A 27,269-nucleotide genomic window follows, 5' to 3' on the forward strand; every position below is an offset into this window, starting at 1 on the left:
CCAGGTGTGAACCAACAGTGATGGGTAAAAAAGAAGGAGATGGAGAAGGGTTTTCTTTCATCTGTTCCAGTAGGATTCAGGTTTTCTCAGAGGACAGGAGCAAAGCAGAAGTTGGCATTTACATTCCTTTTACAGCAAATGGTTATTCCAGAGAAAGCGCAGCAACACATGAACTCCTCCAAAGAAAAGCAAGACAAAATGAGCCAGTGCCTCTCTGACTTCCTGTTGAAGATCCTGTTTAACACAAGAATAAGAGGGGAGGGGGGTTAAAAAAAAAAGAAAAAAGCAATAGAACAATCAGTAGATAGAAACTCCATATTAAGATTAATTCAATCAATGTCACAAACAAGCTTCTTGGGCTGCTTTCTGAACTGTATGAGCCGGACAATATCTTGGTCTGTTGTGTAATGTCCACATCCTCTGCATGCCCTGGGAAGTCTTCCTCTGGGCGGGTTTTCCCATCTTAACCATCAGCAATCGGGGCACTCTTTTCAGGACTGATGACCTCTTCCTCTGGCTTTGCAGAGCCTTTGTTTTGTTCTCTCAAAGAAGCAAGATGTTTGCTTTGGGGTTGAAAGAAAGGATAGGACATAGATGAATGTGTGGGGGTGAATATGAGCCAAGTTGGAGGTAACAGCACAGCAGGTCTGTGGAGCAGTAAGCACTCACCACTGTTTATTTGTGAACATCAAGAGAACAAGGCTGAGGGTCAAATACAAATGGGTCTCCCTGTCCCTGTCCCTCGTCCGGCAGTCCCTTCTCAACACAGCAGACTTGGTGGGCCGTGAACTGTGCTCCTCTGCTCAGTGCTCTCCAGCGGCTCTGCCTCAGTCCTCAGGGGGACCTCAGCGCCCTCCCTCATCTGCCTCTACCAACCACTCTGACATAGGTTTTACTACTTTTTCTCCTACTCAGCCTCAGCCTCATTGCTTCCTTGCTCAAACATGCCGAATCTGCTCCTGCCTCTGAGTCTCTGCTTTCCGCTTGCCTCCACTGCTCCCCCACCCCACCCCACTCAGGACCCAGAATCTTGGGGTCCTAAGATCATCCAGGGCCTCCTCCACACCTCTGTCAAGGTTTTGCTCAGAAATTACCCTTCCAGTAAGGCCTTCCCTCCTCAACTTAAAACTGTAAATCCTCCAACACTCTTCATTTCTTTCCTTGCTTTATTTTTCTCCACAATATTTATCAGTGTCTGATAAGCTATATACTTTATTTGTTCACTTACAGTTTCTCTCCCTTTTAGATTATCAACTCCATGAGATTAGGGAGTTGTCTCATTTTTTAAAAGATTTTATTTATTTACTTGAGAGAAAGAGAGAACATACACACGGGGGCTAAGGAGAAAGGGAGAGGGAGAAGCAGACTCCCCACTAAAGCAGACAGCCTGACAAGGGGCTCAATCCCAGAACCCAAGATCATGATCTAAGCCAAAGGCATCCACTTAAACAACTGAGCCACCCAGGTTCCCCAGTTTTGTCTCTTTTAATCTCTGCCATAACTCCAGTACTCAAACAGATCCTGACACACAGTAGATACTCAATAAGTGTTAGTTGAATAAATGAATGAATGAATGATAAACAATAGTAGCAAGCTAAAGAATTTAGACTGTGTCCTGTCAGCAACTGGGAATCATTAAAGGATTTTCCCCCCTTTTTAGTTGATATCAGTTAGGAAAATTGAACGAGTTTCCTTCCAGCAATGTAGATGATAAAATGTATACAGCACCAAGTCAGATGCTCATATATTTAAATTCTAGTTTTGTCACTTAATTGCCAAGTGACCTTAGGTTACCTAATCTCTCTGAGCCTCAGCCGATTTCTCCTGAAATGCTAATCCACTAACCCATAAAATTATTGGGAGAATTAAATGAAATGTTTAAGAGTCTTTCAAAGAGCACCTGCAAGAAATTGTTTAATAAACATTGGCTTCTCTCCCCTCTTTCTAACAAGCTAAGATATTCCATATGCATTATTGTACCAGTGAGGGGCCCAGATGGAACAGATAGCACACTGCAGAGTAGGATAATTCAGAAAGAGGGGTACTTGGGTGGTTCAGTTCACTTGAGTCATGATCTTGGGGTCCTGAGATCAAGCCCTACATCGGGGTCCCTGCTCCATGGGAGGCTTCTCACTCTCTCTTTGTCCCCAATCTTGTACTCACTCTCTCTCAATCAGGCACTCTCTCTCTCTCTCTCATAAATAAATAAAATCTTTTTTTTAAAAAAGGATAATTCAGGGAGAGTTAAATAAAGAGACTATCTACAAAGGTGGGGGACAAACAAGGTGATGCAGTTCCCCAGGCTAGTAATGTCTCAATTATTGCCACTCCTAGGCCTGTAAGGATGGCAGGGGAGGCAAGGGCACAATTCCTAGAATCCAGAAGGAAAGAGTCCTCTAGAGAAAAATTCCAAAGACATATTTAAATCCTAAAAGTGACAGGAAGACTATTTTAAAACATACTTTAGGGATACCTGGGTGGCAGAGTCAGTTAAGCATTCAGTTCTTGGTTTTGGCTTAGGTTATGATCTCGGAGTTGTGGAATCGAGCTCCACATTGGGCTCTGCACTCAGTGTGGAATCTGCTTGGGATTCTCTCTCCCTCTCACCAACCCCCTCCAAAATAAATAAATAAAATTTTTCTTAAAATAATAAAAATAAAACATACTTTCTACCTAGGAAAATTACATGCCCTGGATGGGGGGGGGGGGAGACCAGGTCCTTGAACCAAAATCCCGCAAAACCCCTAAATAGCAAAATAGAAGATGTTATTTTTGAGAATCAAGGCCTACTTGAAAATAAAGAACACTTGCTTAAGTGAAAACCGCAAGAAATCAAGTTACATGGCAGCTCAAGGACAATCCATTTAGCAGACAAAAGTATAGCTCCTTGTTAGGGAGTTCCAAGAGCAAGAATAAAAGTTCCTTTAAATACACCAAAAGCAAGAAGACATCTGGAGAATCACTGTGGCCACTTGATTAAATAGAGTACAAAAGGTAAATAAATGATGACTATATGTGAAATATACCATTCCAGATTTGTAATTCTGTTGCTTGATTTAAGTCTTGAACCAGCAGAGTAAAGCCTTGAGCATTTTAGAGCCAAACTTCAGAGGTATTTTTTAAATTATTTTTTAAATGTACTGTGGTCTATTTATAGGTGGTCTAAAATATAATTTTGTGGTCCAGGACAAGATATCTTTAACAGTCTAGGGCAAAGCCAGCTTTGAAAAATGCTGCAGGGAAAGCTAGGGCAGGCGTATGGATAGACATACAGATCAATGGAATAGAATGGAGAGTCCAGAAATAAACCCTCACATTTACAGCCAAATGATTTTTGACAAGGATGACAAGGCAATTTAATAGGGAGAGAATAGTCTTTTCTTTTCAACAAATAGTGCTGGGACAGCTGGATACCCATATGCAAAGGAACGAAGATGATCTTTTAACTCATACCATATGTAAAAACGAACTCCAAATGGATCAAAGACCTAAATATAAGGGCTAAAACTAAATCTCTCAGAAGAACAAACAGGTGTAAATCTTCATGGCTTTGGATTAGGCAAGGTTTATTAGGCAATATACCTTCTTAGGTATAACTCCAAAAGTAGCAGAAATAAAAGAAAAAAATACATAAATTGAACTACATCAAAATTAAAAACGGTGCTTAAAGAACACCATCAAAAAAGTGAAAATGGGAGAAAATATAAGGAACCTCCACCTAGAATGTACAAAGAACTCCTACAACTCAATAATGAAAAAGAAAAATAATCCAATTTTAAAATGGACAAAGAATGTGAATAGACATTTTTCCAAGGAGATATACAAATGAGCAGTAAGCACATAGGAAGATACACAACACTGACCATCAGGGAATTGTAGATCACTTGGGACTCCACACCCACCAGGCTGGCTATAATAAAAAAAGACAGTTAACAACAAATGTTGTCAAGGATGTGGAGAAACTGGAATCCTCACATCCTGCTACTGTGCCACAATGTAAAATGGTGCAGCCACTTTAGAAAACCACCTGGAAGTTCCTCCAAAAGTTAAACATAAAGTTGCCCCATGACTCAGCAATTCCATTCCTAGATATACTCCACAAAGAATTGAAAACATATTTCTACACAAAAACTTCTACACAAATGTTCGTGGCATTGTTATTCATAAGAGTCAAAGTTTAAACCACCAAAATGTCCATCAACTGCTGAATGGATAAAATGTGATACATACATACAACGGGATAATGTTCAGCAATAAAAAGAAATAGAATAGGGTGCCTGGGTGGCTCAGTTGGTTAAGTGTCTGCCTTCAGCTCAAGTCATGATCTTAGGGTCTTGGAATCAAGCCCCACAGAGGGCTCCCTCTGCCTGCTGCTCCCCATGCTTGTGCTTTCTTCCTTTCTCCCTCTCAAATAAAGAAAACAAAAAGAAATAGAATACTGATAGGTGTTACAATATGGGAGAACCTTGAAAAAAAACATGCGAAGTGAAAGAAACCATACACAAAAGGCTGCATATTAGTCCACTTACATGAAATGTTCAGAATAGGCAAATCCATGGAGATAGAAAGGAATTGGGTGGGGCTGGGAAGAAAAGTGGGAGGAAACAGAAGTGACTATTAACTATTGGGTCTGAGGGATCCCTGGGTGGCGCAGCGGTTTAGTGCCTGCCTTTGGCCCAGGGCGCGATCCTGGAGACCCGGCATCGAATCCCACATTGGGCTCCCGGTGCATGGAGCCTGCTTCTCCCTCTGCCTGTGTCTCTGCCTCTCTCTCTCACTGTGTGCCTATCATAAATAAATTAAAAAAAAAAACTATTGGGTCTGAGGTGTCTTTCTGAGGTGATGAAAATGTTCTGAAGTTGATTCTGATGATGGCTGTACAGCTCTGTGAATATTCGAAAACCATTTGTCATACAATCTCAATAAGTGAATTGTATAGTATGTGAATTTTATTTTTTCCATAAAGTTATTTATTTATTTAAAAAGCCAGGAGAGTTCAATGTCAACTTATTAAGCTGTAGGCATAAATTTAAGACATAAGTTAATTATACCTTCAAAGGGAAGGGAAAGAAAGAAGGAGGAAAATTGAAATAGGAAGTTAGGTTAGAGCAGTGCCCTCTTGACTGGGTTGAGGCAAATACAGAAAACAGGTCGCTGTGCTTTGTCCTCCTCTGTTCTCTCCTCTTGAGAGAAAAAAATTATAAGGAACCATGAGTACTCAGAGTTTGCAGATAAAGAAGCAGGAACATTGAGCTAAGGATCTTAATTCATAAAGTACAGTCATCTGGGAAAACTTTCCTACAGAAGAGACTGCGGCCTGGAAGGGAAATGGTGAATAACAGGAATATGCGGTGATAAATGATCCATAGCAGAGGTGGTCAACTCCAACTGTGAAAGGGCGAAGGCAGAAAATTAGTTCATTCTTGGCTGAGATAACATTTAGTCATCATTTTTTGTGGCTCAGGCTCTGTTCTAAGTGATTTACATGAATTATCTCATTTAATTTTCACAACAGTGCTCGCTTCGGCAGCACATATACTAAAATAATTTTCACGACAGCCTACTCTCTGCCTGGCAGCCAGTCCTTATCCTAAATGTAGATCAATCAGCTCATGGCACTCTCCAGCTCTCTCTTCCCTGAAGCTTCCTTTATCTCTAGGGTAAAACCCAGACACCTTACCACTGCCTCTAACACTGAGACCAACTTCTGGACTTCAACTCTCTCCACTCCAGCCTCCTTGCTGTGCCTTAAGCCTGCTCCTATCACAAGGCTTTGCACCCCCTGTTCCCCAGCCCAGAACACTTTTCCCCACAGGTATTCCCACGGCTCATTCCCTGATTTCCACTCTCCGCTCAAATATTGCCTCCCCAAGAAAGGCCTTCCCCAAAGTCACTGTGCATCACTCAGCATGCCCCATCCTTCTTTGAGCCTGCACCCCTATCTGACGAGTCATCTGCTTTACTGTCCCCCTCCTACATTACAAGTTCAACAAGTGCAGGCTCATCTGCTGCCCTGCTCTCTGCTCTGGCTACCAATGCCTAGAACTGAGTCTAGCATACGGTAAGCACTAAATAAGATGTGTTTGAATGAAAGTTGTCCATCAAATATTTTATCTGACACTCTGTGTTTATTTCCTCTTTCCTTCTGACTTTTAGTAGTTGGGATATTTAGTCTCAGGGAATGTGTTCTCTGAGGGAAGGGCTGAGTATTGTTCACTTTTGGACCCGACCATAAAAGAGGGCATGGCACTCCTTGAAGCCAACATGATGGCAACAGTAGTGATGAACAAGAAATCATCACAGGACAGGTCCATTTGAGGGAAAGAAGTTGGGCTCTGAAGGCAGCCCCTCCCTCACCCACCCCACCCTCTTACGGAGCCCATATATCACTCTTTCTCCACTGCCAATTATAGGTTGTTCTGCTGGACTTGAACACCTCTTAAGACATCAAACAGTAATCATTCTTCTTTCCCATTTCCCCTTATTATCTCTTATAATAATCAAGAGAAACAAAGAAACCAGAGGGGTAGGGTTATCGTTATCACCTCTGGGTTGGTTCAAGGAGGAAAACCATGACAAAGCAAAGGCTTTCTTCCCTGAATGAGTATTAGATTCACCTGGGGAGCTTTTTTTTTTTTTTTTTTTTTTAAGATTTTATTTATTTGACAGAGAGCGAGCACCAGCGGGCATGAGTCTCTCCAGTGAGGCGGGGAGCCTGAGGTGGGCTCAACCCCAGGACCAGAGGAATCAGGACCTGAATCGAAGGCAGGCACTTAACCGACTGAGCCACCCAGGCGCCCCACCACCTGGAGAGCTTTTAAAGTACCTGATGTCAGGCACCCCGGGTGGCTCAGCGGTTTAGCGCCGCCTTCAGCTCAGGGCCTGATCCTGGAGACCTGGAATCGAGTCCCACGTCGGGCTCCCTGCATAGAGCCTGCTTCTCCCTCTGCCTGTGTCTCTGCCCCTCTGTGTCTCTCATGAATAAATAAATAAAATCTTTAAAAAAAAAGTGCCCAGACCACACATCTCATGCCAATTAAATCAGAATCTCTCAAGGTGGGGCCCAGGCGACTGTTCTTCAAACTCCACAGGTGAATCTAATATGCACTCTAGTTTGAGGGTGTGGAGCAACGTTTCTCACACCTTAATGTGCACACACATCTCAGGGGTATGTGTAAAAAAGTAGATCTGATTCCAGCACTGAGGCTGGGGACTGAGATCTTGCACATTTGACCAGCTGCCAAAAGCTGCTGCTGCTATACAGCTGTCCATGTACCACAGTTTGAATAGCAAGTGTGAGATCAAATACTGGCTTTGACTCACGTTCACAATTTTCAGATCTAATGTTTCATACTCTAGACATTACTAATCCATGTGTTCTGTTAATTCCTGGGCATCCCAGCCACTTGACAGCCATTGTTGCTTTTCCTCGCTACCTGACTGACCGTGGCTGGGGAAAACAAAGACCCACCTCTTGAACCATCCTACGATCAATGCTGTCTCCAATGTTTCTCAACTGCATGGCCAACTTGTGGATTATTTCCTCCTGGTGATGGTTCTGGCCAATGCTACTCTCCTTAGGCTGAGAAGGCAGACTGTGATCTACATTGACAGGAAAGAGTTCAAGAGAGATGATTAACTATCTGTAAATCACTCCCCACTTGTCACTAAAAACTGTCTCAGGCAATGAGAGGGATGAAATCTCATCATCAATGATTATAGAAATGCAAAGTCTTGCCTTGGAATAGATTAGCTCTGTTCAATAGAAATATAATTCAAACTACATATTCATTTCAAATCTTCTAGACGTAACGTCAGCAAAAATAATTTTAGTAGTATATTTTACTTAAGACGATACAGCCAAAGTATTAGCATTAAACATATAATCAATAGAAAATTATTACCAATATGTTTTGCATTCTTATTTATTATACTTAAGCCTTTCAAATCCAGTGTTTATTTTATACCTACAGCAATCTCAATCCAGGTGCTATCTTTTCATTGGAAAACCTTAATCTGTATTTTGATTTCATGAAATCTACAGTTTAAAGGTAGATATATACAACCCAGTTGTTCCAAACATACTTAAGAGTTTTCCAACAATGAAATCAAGTGTCAGGTTTTTTGTTTGTTTTTACTGAAATTTGATTTGCCAGCATATAGTGTAACACCCAGTGCTCATCCCATCAAGTGCTCTCCTCAGTGCCCGTCACCCAAGTGTCAGTTTTTACACTTAAATAAATTAAAAATAACGAAAATTTAAAACTCAGTTCCTCAATGGGCCACATCTCAAGCACTCAGGAGGCAAACATGGTTAATAGTTACTCTATTGCACAACTCAGGTCTCTATCTTTATAGTTTTGTAAAATAGATTTTTCCATTTCATGCTTATATCCATGGTCCTTGAATGAGTTCCTCCAAACCTTATTTGCTTTCAACAACCAATGAGTGTTTTTAAGCAATACTATGAGTAAACTACTGTGCTGGATGCTTTGGGGAACTTACAAAGAATAAAGACAAGGTTTCTGTCCTTAAGTTGTGTACAACCCACTGGTTGGGATGAAACAATTACCAAGTGCTTCAGGCATACAGAGGAGGAGGAAATAAATTTGGACTAAAGTAGATATAAGTATGGCTTCGTAGGCACAGCAAATTTTGCATTGAACCTATTTTGTTTCAATACAATTTGAGAACTTTGATTTTCCAGGCTTTTTTTTTTTTTTTTTATTCATGATAGTCACACAGAGAGAGACAGAGAGGCAGAGACACAGGCAGAGGGAGGAGCAGGCTCCATGCACCAGGAGCTCAACGTGGGATTTGATCCCTAGTCTCCAGGATCGGGCCCAGGACCAAAGGCAGGCGCCAAACCGCTGCACCACCCAGGGATCCCTGATTTTCCAGGCTTTGAACTGAGAGAATAAGTCCTGTCCTCAAAAAATCTAGCAGGAGAGAGACACAAACTACAATTCAACATGTTATATATAAGAGCAAGGTCTACACAGAGGAGTCAGGACAGATGACCCTAAAAAAGTGATAACTGAATTCAGTCTTGAAGAATGAAGAATGAAAAATTAGCCAGGAGAAGGGAGAGATGGGGGTGGGCCCAGCTGGGAAGGAATGGCAAACAAGATCTTTTAGGCAGAAGTGTCAACTGAGCAAAAGCACAGGGATGACAGTGAGGTTTTGTACATAAAGTCTAAGTAGGGCTATTGTTGAAAGGGAGGGGATGATGAGAGACAGAGGTAAGAGAGTAGGCAAAAGTAAAATCATAAAGGCACAGAAAGAGGCTTGGACTTTATCTAGGAGAGCAGGGGACCCACCGAAGGATTTTAAGCAGGAAATTACAGGATCAGATTTCTTGTAGCTCTTTCCTTCTGGGATTGAAGTGGAGATGGGTAAGATTTAAGACAGGGAACGCAGTAAGAGGCTACTGCAAAGTACTGCAGAGAGATGATAAGGAGTTGCCTTAGAATAAGTAGCATGCCTACCCCACACCAGCATTGTCTTACTAACTACTTCCTCACAATGACCCCCATGTGGTCATAACCACACGGTACAGATGAGAGAACTGTGGATTAGGGCAGTACTTTTCAAACTTGGCTCTGGCTTGGAATCCCTTGGGAAGTCTTTAAAAATTCACACAGTTCAGGTCTCACTTCATTCCAGTGAAATCAGTTGAACCAAGCAAGCATCAGTATTTTATTTAAAGCTCCTTAGGTAGTTGCCATGGGCAGCCAGGTTTGAGGACCGGTGATTTAGATGGGTTGAGTAATTTGCCCAGGGTTTGAAAGCTAGTAAGTGTGAGAGCCAAGATTTAAACCTAGGTCTGCCTGGCTGCAGAGCCCATATTCTTAAACCTCACCATACAGAGCCTGAACTAGTGCATATACGCCTGAAGCAGTACTAATAGGGGTGAGTGGTGAGAACAAATCCTATAAATACTTGGGAAGCAGAATAGGCCAGAATTTGGCAATAGATTAGCTGAGAAATGTGAGGGAAAAGGAAATTCTTACTTTTCCAGCTCAGGACACTGGAAAGGTGATGGCATCATCAGCTGTACAGAGAATGAGGGTCAAGGGCAGACAGGTATAGAAGGCAGAGGAGGCAGGTAGAAAGAAGAAGAAGCTAATTTTTAGTTCTTTTATACATTTAAGGTACCTGGTAGGACATCTTAGCAGGCATCTGGAATATTTCTGAAGCAAAAAAACAAACAAACAAACAAACAAACAAACAAAAACCAATATATCCAAAGCTCAAGGGATGTCAGAACTCAAAGATTTATGAGTTTCATTTATTTATTCAATAAAAATGTAGGAGTAAGATCTTTCTGAGCTCATATAGCTGATGGATAAGATTGATGATTAACAAGGTAAGCAAAGGAACAAAAGACCATAAAAATGACTGAGAAGGAATAATGAGAGAAGTAAATGGGAAAGCAGAAGAAAGTGTTTTCCTAACCATTTTTAAATGCTTTTTGAAAATTTCCTTCTCAGGGAACCTGGATGGTTCAGTGGGTCAAGCATCTGACTTTGGCTTAGGTCATGATCCTAGGGTCCTGGGATTGGGCTCTGCATTCAGTGGGGAATCAGCTTCTCCCTCCCCATCTCCTTTTGCCCTTCCCTCTGCTCATGCTCTCTCTTTCAAATAAATAAAATATTTTTTAAAAAAGAAAATTTCCTTCTAAAATATATTATTGGACATCGTTACTTGTAACTATAGTATATTGACTATGACTCTGTGTGTGTGTGTGTGTGTTGATGATGATGATAATGATTCTGAACCCTGAAACACACCTTACGGTCCTTTCATTAAAGATGCCCATCTTTAATGTGATGTCCACATCCCCTTCCAAAAGAATCTGCCATGTTGCCTAAGCAATCAAGCTCCTTACATGTCCCCACCCCAACCCTAGGCCACAGCTGTTTGGATCAGAGATGAATACCTGACCTAAGCACATACACTGGCTGGCCAGGTAGTCAGAACCTAGCCTCTCAAGAGAACACGGTCCCTTCACCTCTGTTCAATGTTCAAGAGACTAAGGGAAAAGTTGTCAATAGGACAAGGAATGCCACAGGATTATGTCAGGCCTAGGATAAGTCAAAGCATTTGCAAATGAAAATTATGAAGGGGAAGGAAACATTTAAAGGAGAGATAGAGGAAGCTCCCAACAGAGAAGAAGTAAGCAGAACAAACATTCATTAGAAAGCAAGACTCAAAAAAGACTGGGCCCAGAACTGCTTCAGAACCTGAACCCTCCAAGTTCAGTTCTGTTTCATAAGCGTTCTCACCAGCAAACGCAGCTTTTTGGAGGTGACCGGAGTAAGTCTCTTCCCTGCAACCAAACAAATAATCATCAATATCCAAATCAATTTTCCAGAGCTGTCAAATATAGGAAAAACTGTGTAGGAAATTGTGTTGGCAATAAATCTGCTTCAGGACAGACTCCAAAAGTGAAATTTAAAAATTAGTTTCCGGGCAGTCCCGGTGGATCAGCGCTTTAGCGCCTCCTGCAGCCTGGGGTGTGATCCTGGAGATCCAGAATCGAGTCCCACATCGGGCTTCCTGCATGGAGCCTGTTTCTCCTTCTGCCTCTCTCTCGCTCTCTCTCTGAATAAATAAATAAATAAATCTTTAAAAAATAAATAAATAAAAAATAAAAAAATAAAAATTAGTTTCCTGGGGTGCCCGGCTGGCTCAGTCAATGGGATATTGACTCTTGATCCCGGGGTTGTGAGTCCGAGCCCCACACTGGATGTAGAGATTACTTCAAAATAAAATCTTGAAAAAATAATAAAATAAAATAAAAATTAGGTTCCTGGCGGCTTGTGTTTTGGTTCTGATCATTTAGTCATTCCTCATAAAAGTTGAATGCAAGGGCGCCTGGGTGGCTCAGTCCATTGAGCATCTACCTTCAGCTCAGGTCATGATCTTAGGGTCCTGGATAAGATTGAACCCCTTGTCTGGCTCCCTGCTCAGTGCTGAGTTTGCTTCTCCCTCTCCCTTTTCCCCTCTCTCCCCCGCTCCTTGTGCTCATGAATGCACACACACACTCTCTCTCTGTCAAATAAATAAATAAAATATATTTTTTAAAGTTGAATACAAAATGGCTTCAGGGCTCTGCTGTACTAACCTGTTTAGTCAGCATTATTTGCTGACTCTTAAAGAGAGACTGATATCCCTGTCCTGCAGACATTTACACAGCAAAATAACTATGTCACCATATTATAATAAATATTATAAAATTACAGGTAAGAAATTGTTAAATCAAATTTCTAAAACAGTTATATGTTGAAGAAGTGCGAAGTCCTGTGACAAGATAACCAAAACAAATTAAACAAAAAAGTAAATAAAACTGTATTTTCCAAGTATTGAATTTTTTATATCCAGAGGGGAAAAGTATCTTGCTCTATGCTGAAAAGTTGTATGGAGAAATATATATATATATATAGTATCATATAAATATATTTATTTATATTTATAAAATAGTGTATAATCATATATATACTATATAACATAGTAACTATATATACATATAATAGTATATATAGTATTATACTATATAACATATATACTATATATATGTGTGTACTATATATATACACACACATATCTCCACACAGAGTTCTGAAAATAAAATCATAGTCTAAATGGGCTACTGGGAAATCTGGGACAATCATGTGATTAATCTTTTTGCAAGAATAATTCCTTCAGGGATCCCTGGGTGGCGCAGCGGTTTGGCGCCTGCCTTTGGCCCAGGGTGCGATCCTAGAGACCCGGGATCGAATCCCACGTCGGGCTCCCGGTGCATGGAGCCTGCTTCTCCTTCTGCCTGTGTCTCTGCCTCTCTCTCTCTCTCTGTGACTATCATAAATAAATAAAAATTAAAAAAAAAAAACTTAAAAAAAGAGTAATTCCTTCATAAAGCAAATAATAAGCCTCAATGTATTGTAACTTTAAAAAACACTGCTGTAAAAAAAAAATAAAAAATAAAATAAAAAACACTGCTGTGTGTTAAGAATCCTACATAAGAAACGTTGACCACCTCTCCCTTCAGTTGCACTCAGGAAATCTTCTAAGCAAATATGGTTTTATAAGTGTTTCTCTGCTGCTAGCTATAATGTGAATATTTTAATTTCTCATATAGTGATCATGCTTTCATAATCTTGATTTTGTTCATTAAAAGTAGAGGTCTAGGGACTTCTGGCTCAAGGCTGAACACAAGCATTGGCCTCCCATTGCCCCTAATCCCTCCCAAGACATCACCAAAATGAATGTATGAAAAAAAAAATAAAACCACAAAAGTGAAAAGAATGGAAGACTGGGTCAACAGCAGATGGGAGATCTGTACATGTTTCTGGAAGGCAGAAAGCAGATGAGACAAGATATGGACCAATAAGCCAGGCAGAGAAAGCACCAAGACTTCACCACAGGAGTTCCTGAGGCTTGCAAGGTCATTTACTCCACTAAATGGAGGGAGAAGGGCTGGGAGAAGGAGATGTGACATTGGCTGGAAATCTGATGGGAATCACCTGTATCACTTGGTGGCCTCGACACCCCTAGGCCACTCACTATACCCACACACTTCAGGCAAAAAAAAAAAAAAAAAAAAGACCACTCTTCTCTAATGGAAGAAAACAAATCTTGTGAAGAAAGCTAAGGTTTCTTTAGGAATGTTGGTGCCTCAAATTAAAGATCTCCTTGTTCTAGCATTTGGGGGACCTGGGACCAGAAAGTAAGCTCCCTAACTCATCTCCCTAAAGCACCCCCAACTCAGAGCTCTCCTATGCCTCCATATGAGTCTCCACTCAGCGGGGAGCCAGTTAGGCAGAGTGGTAAAATTTTGAAACCAGATCACTTGGGTCCAAATATAAAACCCACTACAGATAACACTGTGAAACCTGGGACAAGTTATTTAATCTCTCTGTGCCTCAGTTTCTCCAACTGTAAGATGGGAATAGTAATGTATTATTTCATCAACCCTAAGATTTTTTTCCAAAATTTTATTTATTTATTTATTTATTTATTTGAGAGAGAGAAAGAGAGAGAGAGAGAGCATAAGCAGAGGCAGAAGCAGAGGGAGAAGCAAACTCTCCACTGAGCAGGGAGCCCAATGTGGAGCTTGATCCTAGGACCCTGGGATCATGACCTGAGCAGAAGGCAGGTGCTTAACAGACTGAGCCCCCCAGGTGCCCCAACCCTAAGATTTTTTAATGCCTCTAAAATCAAAATATATTTTATAACCTATGGCATGTCATATTTCAACAACATTTATCTTCTTAGTAGTAAACAACAATGATGGTATATTTATCTTCTTAGTAGTAAACAAAGTGATGGTATATTTTACATTTATCTTCTTAGTAGTAAACAAAATGATGGTATATTTTACAATTGATGGAATGTAATGAAACTTAATAAAATATCATAGTAACTACCTCATAGAGTGGTATTTGAGATGATTAAATGAATTAATATATTTAGCTTGCACAAGGCAGTGCCTGGAACATGGGTAGACACTACATAAATGTTAGCTACTGCTACCATCTAAGAAAACAGTCCTACTCACACAAAGCAGAGAAAAAAAAAAACCACACCAGCTACCCAGTCCACATTTCTTTAAAATAACACAGGATCACTAGGCAATTGAGAAGACCAAAGAATGCAAGACAAATACCAGAAAAACAAACTAAGCTAATCCTAAAGAAAACATATAATTCAGGGAATGGAAGAGAATGTTTGCAATTTCTAATGTATATATTTTGAGAGATTTAAAAAAATACTACATTCAAGAACAAAAAGAAAAAAAAGAACAAAAAGAGAATGCTATGAAAAAAGAATAATCCTAGAACAAAATCTTTCTGATTTAAAAAATATGATTGCCAAAATTAAAAGCATAACAGTTGGTCTGAAAAAATAAAGTCAAGGAAATCACTCAGAAAAAAAAATCAGAAGGTGAAAAATATGAAAGAAAAGATGACTTAGAGGGCCAATATGGAAAGATGAGTATTTGATTTATGGGAATGCCAGAAAGAGAGAAATGGGAGGGGGGTGGCATATTTCAAAGCAAAGAACGTAAGAGAGCTCCCCAAAGCTGAAAGATACCAAACTTCAGATTAGAAAGTAACCCCCACACATACACACGCACATACACACAAAAGCCCCACAAAGTTCTCAGGACAACAAATGGGGAAGTAAAAACCTCACTTCTAGAACATATTAAAATTTCAAAAATAAAATAAATAAATAAATAAATAAATAAATAAATAAATAAATAAATAAAATAAAATTTCAAAACACTAAGCATAGGAGATGCTAAAAATCTCCAGAGAAACATTGATTAGTTTGGCAACAGACTTCCCATGAATGAATGAGTGAATGAATGAATGAATGAATGAATACTAGAATATAAAGGAACTATTTTTGTCCTGAAGAATCTTATAAAAGATTATTTTCAACCTAGAATTCCATGTCTAGCAGAACTCTCAATTATATGTGAGAGGTGAATAAAGATATTTGCAGATATATGAAGGTTTGGGAAGATTTTCTTCAATCCAAAATTCCTGAGGAGGTCTCCAAAAGAAGTCTTCCAGTAACACAAACCATGACTAAACCAAGAAAGAAAAAGATTTGGCAGAAGGTGAATCCAACCCACGTGATCTGGGAAAGTCCCCAGATGACAGAGGTGCAATACACCTAGAAACAGACTAGATGGGAGTTAGAGAACAGCTCTAGAAGGGAAGTCTCCTGGGCAAGGGAGACTTATAGAAGAGCCAGTACAGCTGAAAATTGGGGGAAATTCAAAGAAATGGAAACTATAAATCACGTGGCAGAAGAGAAGGTGGGGCATTTGGGGGGCTCAATTGGTTAGGTATCTGCCTTTGGCTCAGGTCATGATCCCAGGATCCTGGGATCCAGTCCCCAAACAGGCTCCCTGTTTAGCACAGAGTCTGCTTCTCCCTCTCCCCTGCCCCTGCTCATTCTCTCCCTCTCTCCCTCCTTCTCTCTCTCTTTCTATAAATAAATAAATTAAAAATAAATAAATAAATTAATTAATTAATTAATTCCTTAAAAGAAGAAAAAAAGGAAAGGCAATAAGAAAGTCCAGAAAACAATAAAAGGTCATACAGGAAGTTTATGGTCTGAATGTGAAGCAAATTATAATGTGGCTTAAGTTGAAGATGAAGGAATTGCTTTATAGTTCCTTCTAACAGGGCATTCGTCTGTGTTAAACTTCATGGTACCTTACCTGTATGACACGGCAATTTTGTCCCTGTTTCAATCACCGGGAAGTGATTATACTTAGAGAAAAAAATCCTTCCCATACATATGGATTTTATTGCTGGTGGCCACCACCCCTAAACTTCAGGGTCTTGAACAACCGTTTACCTTTGGATGCTGACGCAACAAGTGGACAGAACTGAGTGTGAAGCTTCTGAAGTCTTGGCCTCTCCACATGTGGGACCATCTGCTTCCAGATTGGAAAAATACATACGTCTCCTTTGCAGAGACAAACTACCTTAGTGAAAAGTAAGGCCTCACCTCAAACTCAGTGAAACCTTTCCTTTTAATTGAGGAAAGTGGCATCTTTTAAGAGCACTTTAAGCCATTAAGTAGTGCTGAAAGTTCAACTACTTTAAACATTTAAATCTGCCAAGTGCAAAATCAGTGGTCACTGCCTCATCTCAAAGGACATCTTTTCAGGGGTGCCTGGCTGGCTCAGTTGGTTGAGTGTCTGCCTGTGGCTTGGGTCATGATCCTAGAGTCTTGGGACTGGGCCCCACATTGGGCTCCCTGCTTGGTGGGCGTCTGCCTCTTTCTCTGCCCCTCACCCCACTCTCATGCTGTCTTTCACTCTCTCTAAATAAATAAAACTTTTTTAAAAAGGACATCTTTTCAAAACCAATTAAACATATATAGTTGAATGTTCAATAGCTAACAATACTCAAGCTGAATAACAATTTCAAAACAGTTTGCTTAAATTTAGCGAGACCACAATAATCAATCTCAGGAAAGCTCAAATCTCTCACCAAGGACAAACTGCTCTTTTCAAAAAGGACTGCTGGTATCACCCAGGACTGAAGAAGAGCAAAAGAGAATTGTTCATACAGTAAGGATGAAAAGAAGTTTGCATGACAGCGAAGTGTGAATTTGAGCCACCAGACTGGATTTAGCGCCAAGAGGTATAGACTAGTCTTCCAAAGGGTGCCCTGATGAAGGAAGGAGAGAGAATAGGCAGTAGCAAAAAGAAGAGATATGTCGAAGGAATTTCCTAGGTTGAGAGTCCTGAGCAGGTTTTGTAGGTTGAGGAGAGGAATTAGAGCAGAAATAATGGCAATGAAAGATAGAGTAGAGCAAATGGTCGAGGCAACATCCCAGAGGTTTAGGAGCAATGAGAATAAAAGTACATGGAAAGTTTATTAATTAAACTTTGATTAATTTTGAATCGAAGGTGGGGGGTGGGGAGGAGTAGGGGTGTGCCCTTCCTCTGAGATAGAATAGAAGGAGGTAAGTTGTGATGTTGGTGTAAAGAAGTCTGGAGCAAGGGAGAAGGAGATTCGGGTGTGTACCCCAATGACATCAATTTTGTACATGAAGCAGAAAACTACGCCATCTGCTGAGAAAGAAGGGGATCCTAAAGTGGCTGAAATTAGTTACTAACAGAAAAGGAAAAAAAGAAAACTGATCAGAGTTGTATAACAGGAGCTGAAGACAACCATCACCTCCCCCACCCCCAAAAAAAGAGAAAGAAAAAAATGTGTATATATTCATGAGCATTCTCTTTAGAGCCAGTAGGTGTCCTAACCTTGAATCTAAACAAAAGAAATTTCTATCCCATCCTCCATAGGGGAAGCTTCAAGGTTTGGCCCAGTTACTTTCTAATTTCCTGTTCTTAAGCAAGATACTTAGATTCTCTGGGCCTCAGTTTCCTCATTTGTTAAAAAGGACTTTAAGATTATTATGAATATTAGGGGCACCTGGGTGGCTCAGTTGGTTAAGCAGCTGCCTTCAGCTCAGGGCATGATCTCACAGTCCTGGGATTGAGCCCTGAGAGGCTCCCTGCTCAGTGGGGAGCATGATTCTCCCTCTCCCTCTGCCCCTCCTCCACACTTGTGCTCATTCTCTCTCTTTCAAATAAATAAATAAAATATTTCAAAAAAGATTATTATGATATTAAAAACTGATGTTCATAGGTGCCAGGTATACAATAAGCCTTATATATCTTATTGACTACCACTAGACTTGGTATTTGGCAGTATTTACATAGGTACAAAAATGTAAACCAAGGTTATTGGTTTCTAACTTTTGGACTCAGCTGATGGACAACGCATGGAAGAGTTGCTTGTGGCTGGAGGCCAGAATGTAAATGCTAACAACTCTGGCTATATAAAAATAAAAAAGTGTAAGGGACAAAGAGCAGGGTGAGCAGAGGACTGGGAAGTTAGTATCTGCCTCTTATAAAATGAGGAGTCATGTGATCATGCTGAAAATATATGAAATAAGGAGTTTAAATTGCTTAAGTTTACAAAGACAACGAAGAGAAGTATTACAATAATAATTTAACTATTAAACATGAGAAGAGAGGGTATGATATGAGCTAAACCTTATCTGTCATGTTAAAGAATCAATAGGAAAAAAAGAATCAATGGATGGCATCAATTTGATAAACCAAGAGATAGATGAACAAACACATTATTTAGAACAGTACTTCTCAACTCTGGCTATACATGATTATCAACTTGAGACAAAAAAAAAACAATTTGGGGGACGCCTGGGTGGCTCAGCGGTTGAGCAGACATCTGCCTTTGCTCAGGGCGTGATCCTGGAGCCCCGGGATCAAGTCCCACATCAGGATCCCTGCATGGAGCCTGCTTCTCCCTCTGCCTGTGTCTCTGTCTCTCTGTGTGTCTCTCATGAATAAGCAAATAAAAACTTTAAAAAAAAAACAATTTTGGGGATGCCTGGGTGGCTCAGTCGGTTAAGTAACTGCCTTCAGTTCAGATCATAATCCCAGGGTCCTGGGACTGAGCCCTGAGCCCTGTATCAGGCTCCCTGCTCAGCAGGGAATCTGCTTCTCCCTCTCCCTTTGACCCTCCCCTCTACTCCTGTGCACCTGCACATTCATGCATGCTCTTGCACACGCATGCTCTCTCTCAAATGGATAAATAAAAAAACTTAAAAAAAAAAACCACTTTGTTGTTCTTGGAATAAACCTACACAGAGGTTGTTTTTGTTTTTGTTTTAAAAAGCTTCCCAGGTGATCCTAATATACAGAGTTGAGACTCATTCATCTACACAACTGAAAAACAGCCAGTTAAAGAGTTTCTCTTCTGGAAATGGGACAGTGGGATAGGGTAGAGGTGAAAGGAGAGGCTGGATACTAATTTAGCCTTCATTCATTCATTCATTCATTCATTCAACAAATACAGTAGAAGGCCTTCAGGCCCTTTTTACCAAACAACCTCTCTAATCCATGATTTGTTCTCATGGGCATGAGTGCCTGGAGAAAAAAAATTTAATGCAATGAAATACATCATCATTACCTGATTCCATACATTTATTATTTTTTTATCTTACTTATTTATTCATAAGAGACAGAGAGAGTGTGAGGCAGAGACACAGACAAAGGGAGCCCAATGTGGGACTCGATCCCGGGACTCCAGGATCATACCCTGGGCTGAAGGCAGACGCTCAACCACTGAGCCACCCAAATGTCCCTGATTCCATACATTTAAATACATTGGGCAGCCAGTGAGAACCACTTCTGCCTGAGTACAAAGTGTATCAGGGTAATACAGTTGGAAAAAAAACAGTCTCACAAGAGATCAGCCAGGCTGTGAGCAGCCTGGGAAAAGATGAAGGGAAAGAGTGTCTAAGGGCACTGGAGAGCACCCACCCCACTTCACAGGCCCCCTTTCCTTCTGCCAGATGCCACTGAGCCAGGGCTGCCTGACTGGGTTCAAAAGTAAAGAACTCTGAAAGGTGCCGGAGTAGTTCCTTTGGTTGAGCCTCTGACTCTTGATTTTGATGAAGGTCATGTTCTCAGGGTCGGGATCGAGCCCCATGATGGGCTCCACGCTCAATAAGGAGTCTGCTTCTCTCCTTCTCCCTCTCCCCATTCGCTCTATCTCTAAGATAAATAAAATAAAATATTTTTTTAAAAAAAGCTCTGAGGGCAATGGCCCTCAGAATTCCTGAACCCTACAACAGAGTAAAGAGGGAGAGGGTGAAGAGAGGGGGCAGGGAGGGCTAGGGTCTCAGTACAATAATTTGCCTCAGCCAAGAGTAAGCCCCTACGTAGGTGGCTTACACGGTAGCTGAAATATATGGCCCTTTGATAAAAATTGCAACCGTACTGTCATTTCAGTTTCTATTACTGTTTTCAAGAGTATCATGAAACCTACACATAGGTTGACATTCACATCTCAGGCCATCTTGAAATAACACCCTAATGATTAGTTGACACCCAAACGAAGGGTTGAGGGTATTAGTGAGGAATAAGAGCCTCCCCAGGAGAGAAGGTTCCCAGAGAGGAGAAATACTATCCTCTCTGGGCACAATCAAGTAGGGAGATCCTCCAAATGGAGGTCACCTACTTCGAAGTGGTAAGGGCCAGCCCTGCCTATGCCAATCAAAAGCATAATGACTTGCATCTCTTAGTTTAACTCATCAATTAACTGTCATCTGGGAAATACAAAATCTAGTATCTGCATTAGGAAGATGGAATACAAGTTGGATATGTTTCAGTAATGGACAATAAGAGAAATGAGGAGCTATATGAAAGGCAACAAGGCTTGGGTAGCTCAACTGGGTAGGCAAAGGGGCAGAAAAGGAAGGACATGGAGGTAGGATGCAACAGAGGATTGAGTGTGCCAAAGCCAGAGATGTGTTTTGCATTCTGGAACTCAACATAATAACTATTCATATTTTGTGCATGTCTGATCAACTGAACAGTGAATTCCTTGAGGATTCTATTTCATAACTCTGGAATCTTGCTCAATGCCCTACACATAGAAGGTATCCAACAGATATTATCGATTATGATTCTAAAGATGCGGTTGCATAAAGGGAGTGGAGAGAATGGGGCAGAACATAGGGTTAGACGAAAAAACATTGGCTATTCTATAAGTTTATCTAAGAACAGCACTACCTTTTAGTTTCTCTTAAAGACAAATATTTCATTTAAACTTGTACAACATCAACAATAATTCACATTCACATATTTTGCCTCTTGGCATAGAACCTTATCAAAAGCCTGAAGATACTCCCACAGTTGGTGGGAATGAAACTGGAACAACTTCTGTAGGGGGCAATGTATCTGTCAAATTTTACAAATGCAAATATGTTCAAGATTATTTGTTGTAGCATTCGTGTCAATAGTAAATGATTGGAAACAACCGAAATCAAGAGTAAACTATTTAAATAAATTATATTATAAATTATGTTATATTCACACAATGGAATATTATGCCTTTGTAAATAACACTGTATTAATGCAGAAAGATCTCCAAATCATATTGTTAAGTGAGAAAACAAAGACAATGTGCTCTGTATGCTACCTTTTGTCTAAAAAGGGAGTATAAAAATCTATACTCACAATTATTCATATTTACATAAAGAACCTCTAGAAGAATGTCCCAAAATCAAGAACAATTGTTGCCTATAATAAGAAGTGCTGAGAGTGGCAACTGAACAGACAGGGAACAAGAATGTAAGACTTTTCACCATATGCCAAAATTTTCATATTCTTTGGTTTTCCACTCATTAAAATGTGTTTTTATAAGCAAACTTGTATAGCACTTATTGTCTCAGTCGTTGTATGCCATTTAAAATTAGTATCTCATTTATTATTGATATGTTAATGTGAATACTCAAATTTTAATTTAAAAAATATCTCAGGGATGCCTGCGTGGCTCAGAGGTTGTGTCTGCCTTCAGCTCAGGGCATGATCCTGGAGTCCCGGGATCGAGTTCTGCATCAGGCTCCCTGTGAGGAGCCTGTTTCTTCCTCTGCCTGTGTCTCTGCCTATCTCTCCCTATCTCTCTCTCTCTCTCTCTCTCTCTCTCTCTGCGTCTCTCATGAATAAATTTTTAAAAATCTTTAAAAAATAAAAAATACCTCATGAATGTCATAATTGTACTGCGGTTATGCAGAAAAATCTTTGTTCTTGGGAGATAAATTATTTAGAGATAGAATTATTTAGAGATGAAGTTAGTATATCTACTTTATCTAACTTTCTTTGTAGCAAAGAAAAACATCTGTACATCCATTCATGAGTATGTGTGAATGTAGAGAGATAAAAAGATAAAGTAAATGTGCCACCTCCCCCCAAAAAATGGCAAATCCATGTAAAAGGTATATGACTAACCATAGACTTATTTATGCAACTCTTTTGTAGATTTTAAATTTTCCAAGGTAAACACTGGAAAGGAAAAAATATCTCAGGAAAGTCCTTAAAAGTGAAATAAAACATTTCTGTTTAGTTTCTATAAACTCTTTGGACTGGTTTTCAAGGCTCTTAGATCACATCTCAATTCATCCATCCAGCCTTCTTATCCTGTTTGACCAAATCTTACCTTTGAATCACATCTCAAAAATTACTTTCTCAAGATGTCTTTTTTGAATCTTCCAAAAGAATGTGTTCTCTTACCACTTTGAATTCCTGTAGTGCTTTTAGTTCTGTTGAGATATATCATATTCTAAATGGTTATAATCATTGCATGTTTTTATTATATAAAACAAGAGATGATAATGTATATTAGATGCATATATTGATTTTTAAGATTTTTTTTATTTATTCATGAGAGATACAGAGAGAGAGAGGCAGAGACACAGGCAGAGAGAGAAGCAGGCTCCCCACGGGGAACCTGTTGTGGGTGGGATTCTATCAGGGAACTGTACTATCAGGCCCTAAGCTGAAGGCAGATGCTGAACCACTGAGCCACCTAGGCATCCCTAGATGTGTATAGTGTATACTTACCTACTGTACATACATTGTCTATAACAATAATTATAGGTTATGAGTCACTCCCTAAGAACTTAACAATTGAATGAAAAAAGTGTCTTTGATAACTTGGAAGCAAGATTAATTTATATGTGGTGGAAAGGAGTGAGATGGGCAGTCACTGGAAGGGGAGAGGCTATCAGCTCTCCCTTGGCCAAGCTGCTCCCTCTGCCTGCAACTCCCACTGTCCTTAACTCCTTCAGGTTCTCAGTCCTGGGTTACATCTTGAGCGAAGCCTTCTCTAATCTCTCTGCTAGGTCAAAGCCCCATTATAGCACCTGGACCTCTTCTTAGCACTAATCCCATCATATTGAACACTATGTTTAATTGACTACTATCTGCCTCCTTTTTTTTTTAAATTTATTTATGATAGGCACACAGTGAGAGAGAGAGAGGCAGAGACACAGGCAGAGGGAGAAGCAGGCTCCATGCATCGGGAGCCCGACGTGGGATTCGATCCCGGGTCTCCAGGATCGCGCCCTGGGCCAAAGGCAGGTGCCAAACCGCTGCGCCACCCAGGGACCCCCCTATCTGCCTCCTTTACCACACAGTACGCTCCAGGATGAAAGGCACTGTTAATATTTTTGTTCACCAGTCATCCCAATATGTAGCATGTGTCTGGAATTCAGTAGGCCCTAGCATTTTTTTTTTTAATGAATAAAATAAGAAAATGTGTCCATCTAGAGGAAGAGGGAGTTGATGAGACTTAGGAGAAGCAAAAATGAGCACCCAAGCACTCTCAAAGGGAGAAAGAGGCTGAATAACTGGACTAGACTTACACAATCCACTTATCTCATTTATACCTATACACACACTTACGTCATGCTGCCCTCCCCTACCAGTAACTATTACATTTTTTTAGAAGTGGAAAAGCCCTATTTTGTTTTCACTAATTGTTTCCCCAAGAGTTTCTCATTTCCCTTAAACGACTTATCAGGGCTTCCCAAGGGGAGGGGATGCCCAGAGGGGATGCCCTGGACTTCCCAAGATCCTCCGCATCCCCTCAACTTTTCCAACAAAAAGTGGTTAAGTTCCCCTCACAAAAATTGCTTCCTTGGGGATCCCTGGGTGGCTCAGCGGCTCGGCGCTGGCCTTCGGCCCAGGGTGTGATCCTGGACACTCGGGATCGAGCCCCATGTTGGGATCCCTGCAGGGAGCCTGCCTCTCTCTGTGTCTCTCACAAATAAAATGTTTTTTAAAAAATTGTTTTCTTTCTCCGAGGAGTTCTACGTCCAAACGTGTCTACTTCCCGAAAGTAACAAGAGAAACAGATGTGGGCTTCACACTGCATAACGACTGGTGATTTCCACTTCCAGTCTGTGTCCAAAAGCCAAAAGAGGGGGAAAGGAGACCTTTCAAGAATCAGCTTCCTCAGTAGGGGTTTTACGTTGAGCAGTACTTAAGGCGTTTTTTGTTTTTTTTTTTTGTTCTTGTTAAGGTTCCCAGCGAGACAGCTTCCGCAGGCCCTCGGAGCGACCTCCCGCGACCCCACCAGCCCCTGCAAATGGCGGTGGCCCCGCCGCCGCTCTCCGGCGGGAAAGCGCGCGCGCCGGGGGCGGTGCGGGCCAGGTCACGTGGACCCGCTGTGGCCAATGAGAGGCGCGCACCGCGCTCCCGGCGGCCCCCGCGCTCTCCCGCGTGGGCGGTGAGGCGCCGCGCGGTCCCCGAGCCCCTGGCGGCGAGCGGGAGACGTGGGCTGCGTGTCCGCAGTGCTCCGGCCGGCGCCTCCCCTCACCCTGCGGCTCGGCGCTCTTGACGCCGTTCGGACACCTCCCGGCCCTCTCACAGCGCCGCCTTCGGTCTGCACGCACCTAAATGCCCCCCAAAGGCAAAGGGAGAAGCGCGCGGCCGCCTCCTGGGCCGGGAAGCGGGTGGGAAAGAAGCGGGAGGCTCGTGCCGGATCCCAGCCCCTGGACGCTCGCCGCTGGCCCGCCCGACTGAAAGACCAGGCCCAGGGGCAGCCCGGGTGGCCCGGGGCGTGATCCTGGAGACCCGGATCAAGTCCCGCGTCGGGCTCCCTGCGTGGAGCCTGCTTCTCCCTCTGCCTGCGTCTCTGCCCGTCTCTCTCTGTCTCTCATGAATTAGTACATAAAATCTTAAAAAAAAAAAAAAAAAAGACCAGTCCCGAGTAAGGTTTTACATACAGAGCGAAAACAAGCACGTCGACTGGGCTGTTGGCCGTCACCCCATACGTGGAGCGGAGGAGCTTTGTTTTTCGCCCTGCTTCTGCGTGTGAGGCGAGACTAATTAGGGAAGCATTGGGCATGGGGCCTCCCATGGGGCACCTGGAAGGGGCTCGAGGAGGAATCTGTGAGGATCCAATGGTTTAGCTGAGTGTGAAAACGTACCAGGAAAAGTTTACAACATTAGTGATTGCGATTGCACAACCTTATGAATATGCTGAAAACCACTGGATTTTGCCCTTTAAGAGGTTAGACTTTATGGTGTGCGGGTTACATCTCAACTTAAACATGTTCTAGAAGGTAGTCACAGGTGACAGTCTCAGGCTTTAAGCAATCATTGTTGACACCTGCACGTATCAAAATAAAGTATTTTAGTCAATTCTGGTCTTTCTAGAAGATAGCTACCCTATTTGATATGGTGGCAAGAGACTATCAGGATGCCTGAAATTGCCCACTTTCTCAGTGGCTTGTACTTCTTTTTAAAACGGAGAATAGTCTGAAATTAGCTTTGATTATTCCTCTCAGGTGTCTAGCATATTCTTAATCTAAAAGTCTAAAACCCCATAAATTTAACACCTAATCCTAATATCCTTCACAACATAAGGCTTTAATTTTCCAACATTCAGGGACATTTAGTAAGCGTGCAAATTTTTGTAAGACAATAATTCAAGCTTATCTTTCCTTCATGTTCTTTCCTATATTGGCAAAATCAAAGAGGAACCTAAAGTGTATTTTCCCTACTTAACAACATGGACATTGTCAGGTCAAGTTAAAGACGAATTTGTATTAAAAGACAAATATGATCTATTTTAGTTAATTTGGGGTCATCTGAATGAGTTGTCACATCAACAACTCAGAGCTAATAGACACGAAGAAATTTAGTATCATGAGGCAAAGTCAGCTTTAGATTTTTACCGCCGAAGAACATTGATGAATAGATTTACCACTATCTTCTTACAGTTAATGTTTAAATAATCTATTTAAGGCCCAATTTTATGTCCTCAATACCAAGAAAAATATGTGCTAGATAGAATATTTATCTTAGCTTAACACAAATAATATCTTACCTGGGTTCCTTGACATGGCTGAAACTGGCTGGGAGCTGACAAGTCGGGTCATGTACTCCTTCTGAAAACTGTATTTCACCCACAGGGATTTGCAACAATTTGTTACTTTGGGAGAGGGATTCAGAAGTTCTTTAGGTTCACAAACAATGGTATCATGTTTTTTCTTCATGTTTTTTCCCTGTTGAAAAATATATCTTCAGAGAATTTCCCCCATCAGTATATATTCAGTATGTTTGATGAATATTGGTGTTCTCACAATACAAGCAGCCTTTATTCTACATATCTAAGGGTTATGGTTTAGAGTGGAAAATGGAACAGGGTAATTAAGGTCTTTTTTCAACTTAGATAAACATCTTTAAGATCTATGCTGTTGGTCTTTAGATCTGCAACACCACCCCACATCCTCATCTCCAAGCAGTTTTTCTTCAATAGCCACATTCTACCAACAGAGCAGTCTAAATAAGTATGCATAGAAAAAGGCAGACGTATTAACATCACCAAAAAGAAAATAGATTAAAATCCTAGAGATGGGGAGGGTTGGAGATGAAATACATTTTTGTCCTACTTCCTTGTGTATGTATGATTTTGTATTATCTCTTTATGTCTCCACATACACATAGTCCATCTCTACAAACGCTAATGAAGACTATTCTCCTGCCCCACCTTTTTCTAATACTGTAGCACCAACCCAATACATTGAAGAATTGAACTGAGACTTTTCATTGTTTACCAGTGCCTTTAATTCTCTTGACTTAAAGGTTCGCCACAGAGTTTCACTTTCTAGCTTACCTTCTAAATCTAAGCAGTTACTGAAAGGGAAGGAATGGTTAAGAGCAGTCAGACAATAAAGAACAACTAAAAAAGTAACAGGAGAAAACTTCAGGAGGCTTAGATCAGTGCTACCCAATAAAAATTTGTGACTCACATATGTAATTTTAAGGTTTCTAGCAGCTACACTAAGCAAGTAAAAAGAATCATGTAAAAGTAATTTTAATGATATATTTTATTTACCCAAATATA

The 27,269-nt window shown here is 41.0% G+C and overlaps 1 protein-coding gene across 1 annotated transcript; it reads right to left on the reverse strand.

The window, feature by feature from the left end:
* On the reverse strand, window positions 1-26,418 carry PXT1 (peroxisomal testis enriched protein 1). Its single transcript, XM_055330809.1, has 3 exons — window positions 26,250-26,418; window positions 7,472-7,602; window positions 1-234 (listed from the first exon to the last, which is right to left on the reverse strand). The coding sequence occupies exons 1-3, from the start codon at window positions 26,416-26,418 to the stop codon at window positions 130-132; spliced, it is 405 nt and encodes a 134-aa protein (XP_055186784.1). The 3' UTR covers window positions 1-129.
* Window positions 26,419-27,269: the final 851 nt, after the last annotated feature.

The sequence above is a fragment of the Nyctereutes procyonoides genome, unplaced genomic scaffold (genome assembly GCF_905146905.1).
Source record: "Nyctereutes procyonoides isolate TBG_1078 unplaced genomic scaffold, NYPRO_anot_genome, whole genome shotgun sequence".
NCBI lineage: Eukaryota > Metazoa > Chordata > Mammalia > Carnivora > Canidae > Nyctereutes > Nyctereutes procyonoides.

Bases quoted from the DNA above. Each gene is read 5' to 3' on its own strand.
- PXT1 (XM_055330809.1), bottom strand. From the start codon at position 26,418: ATGAAGAAAAAACATGATACCATTGTTTGTGAACCTAAAGAACTTCTG. The intron at 7,603-26,249 runs GTAAGATATTAT...CTGTCAATGTAG, and splicing joins AGCCATGTCAAGGAACCCAG to ATCACAGTCTGCCTTCTCAG. The intron at 235-7,471 runs GTGGGTCTTTGT...TGTGTTAAACAG, and splicing joins ATCGTAGGATGGTTCAAGAG to GATCTTCAACAGGAAGTCAG.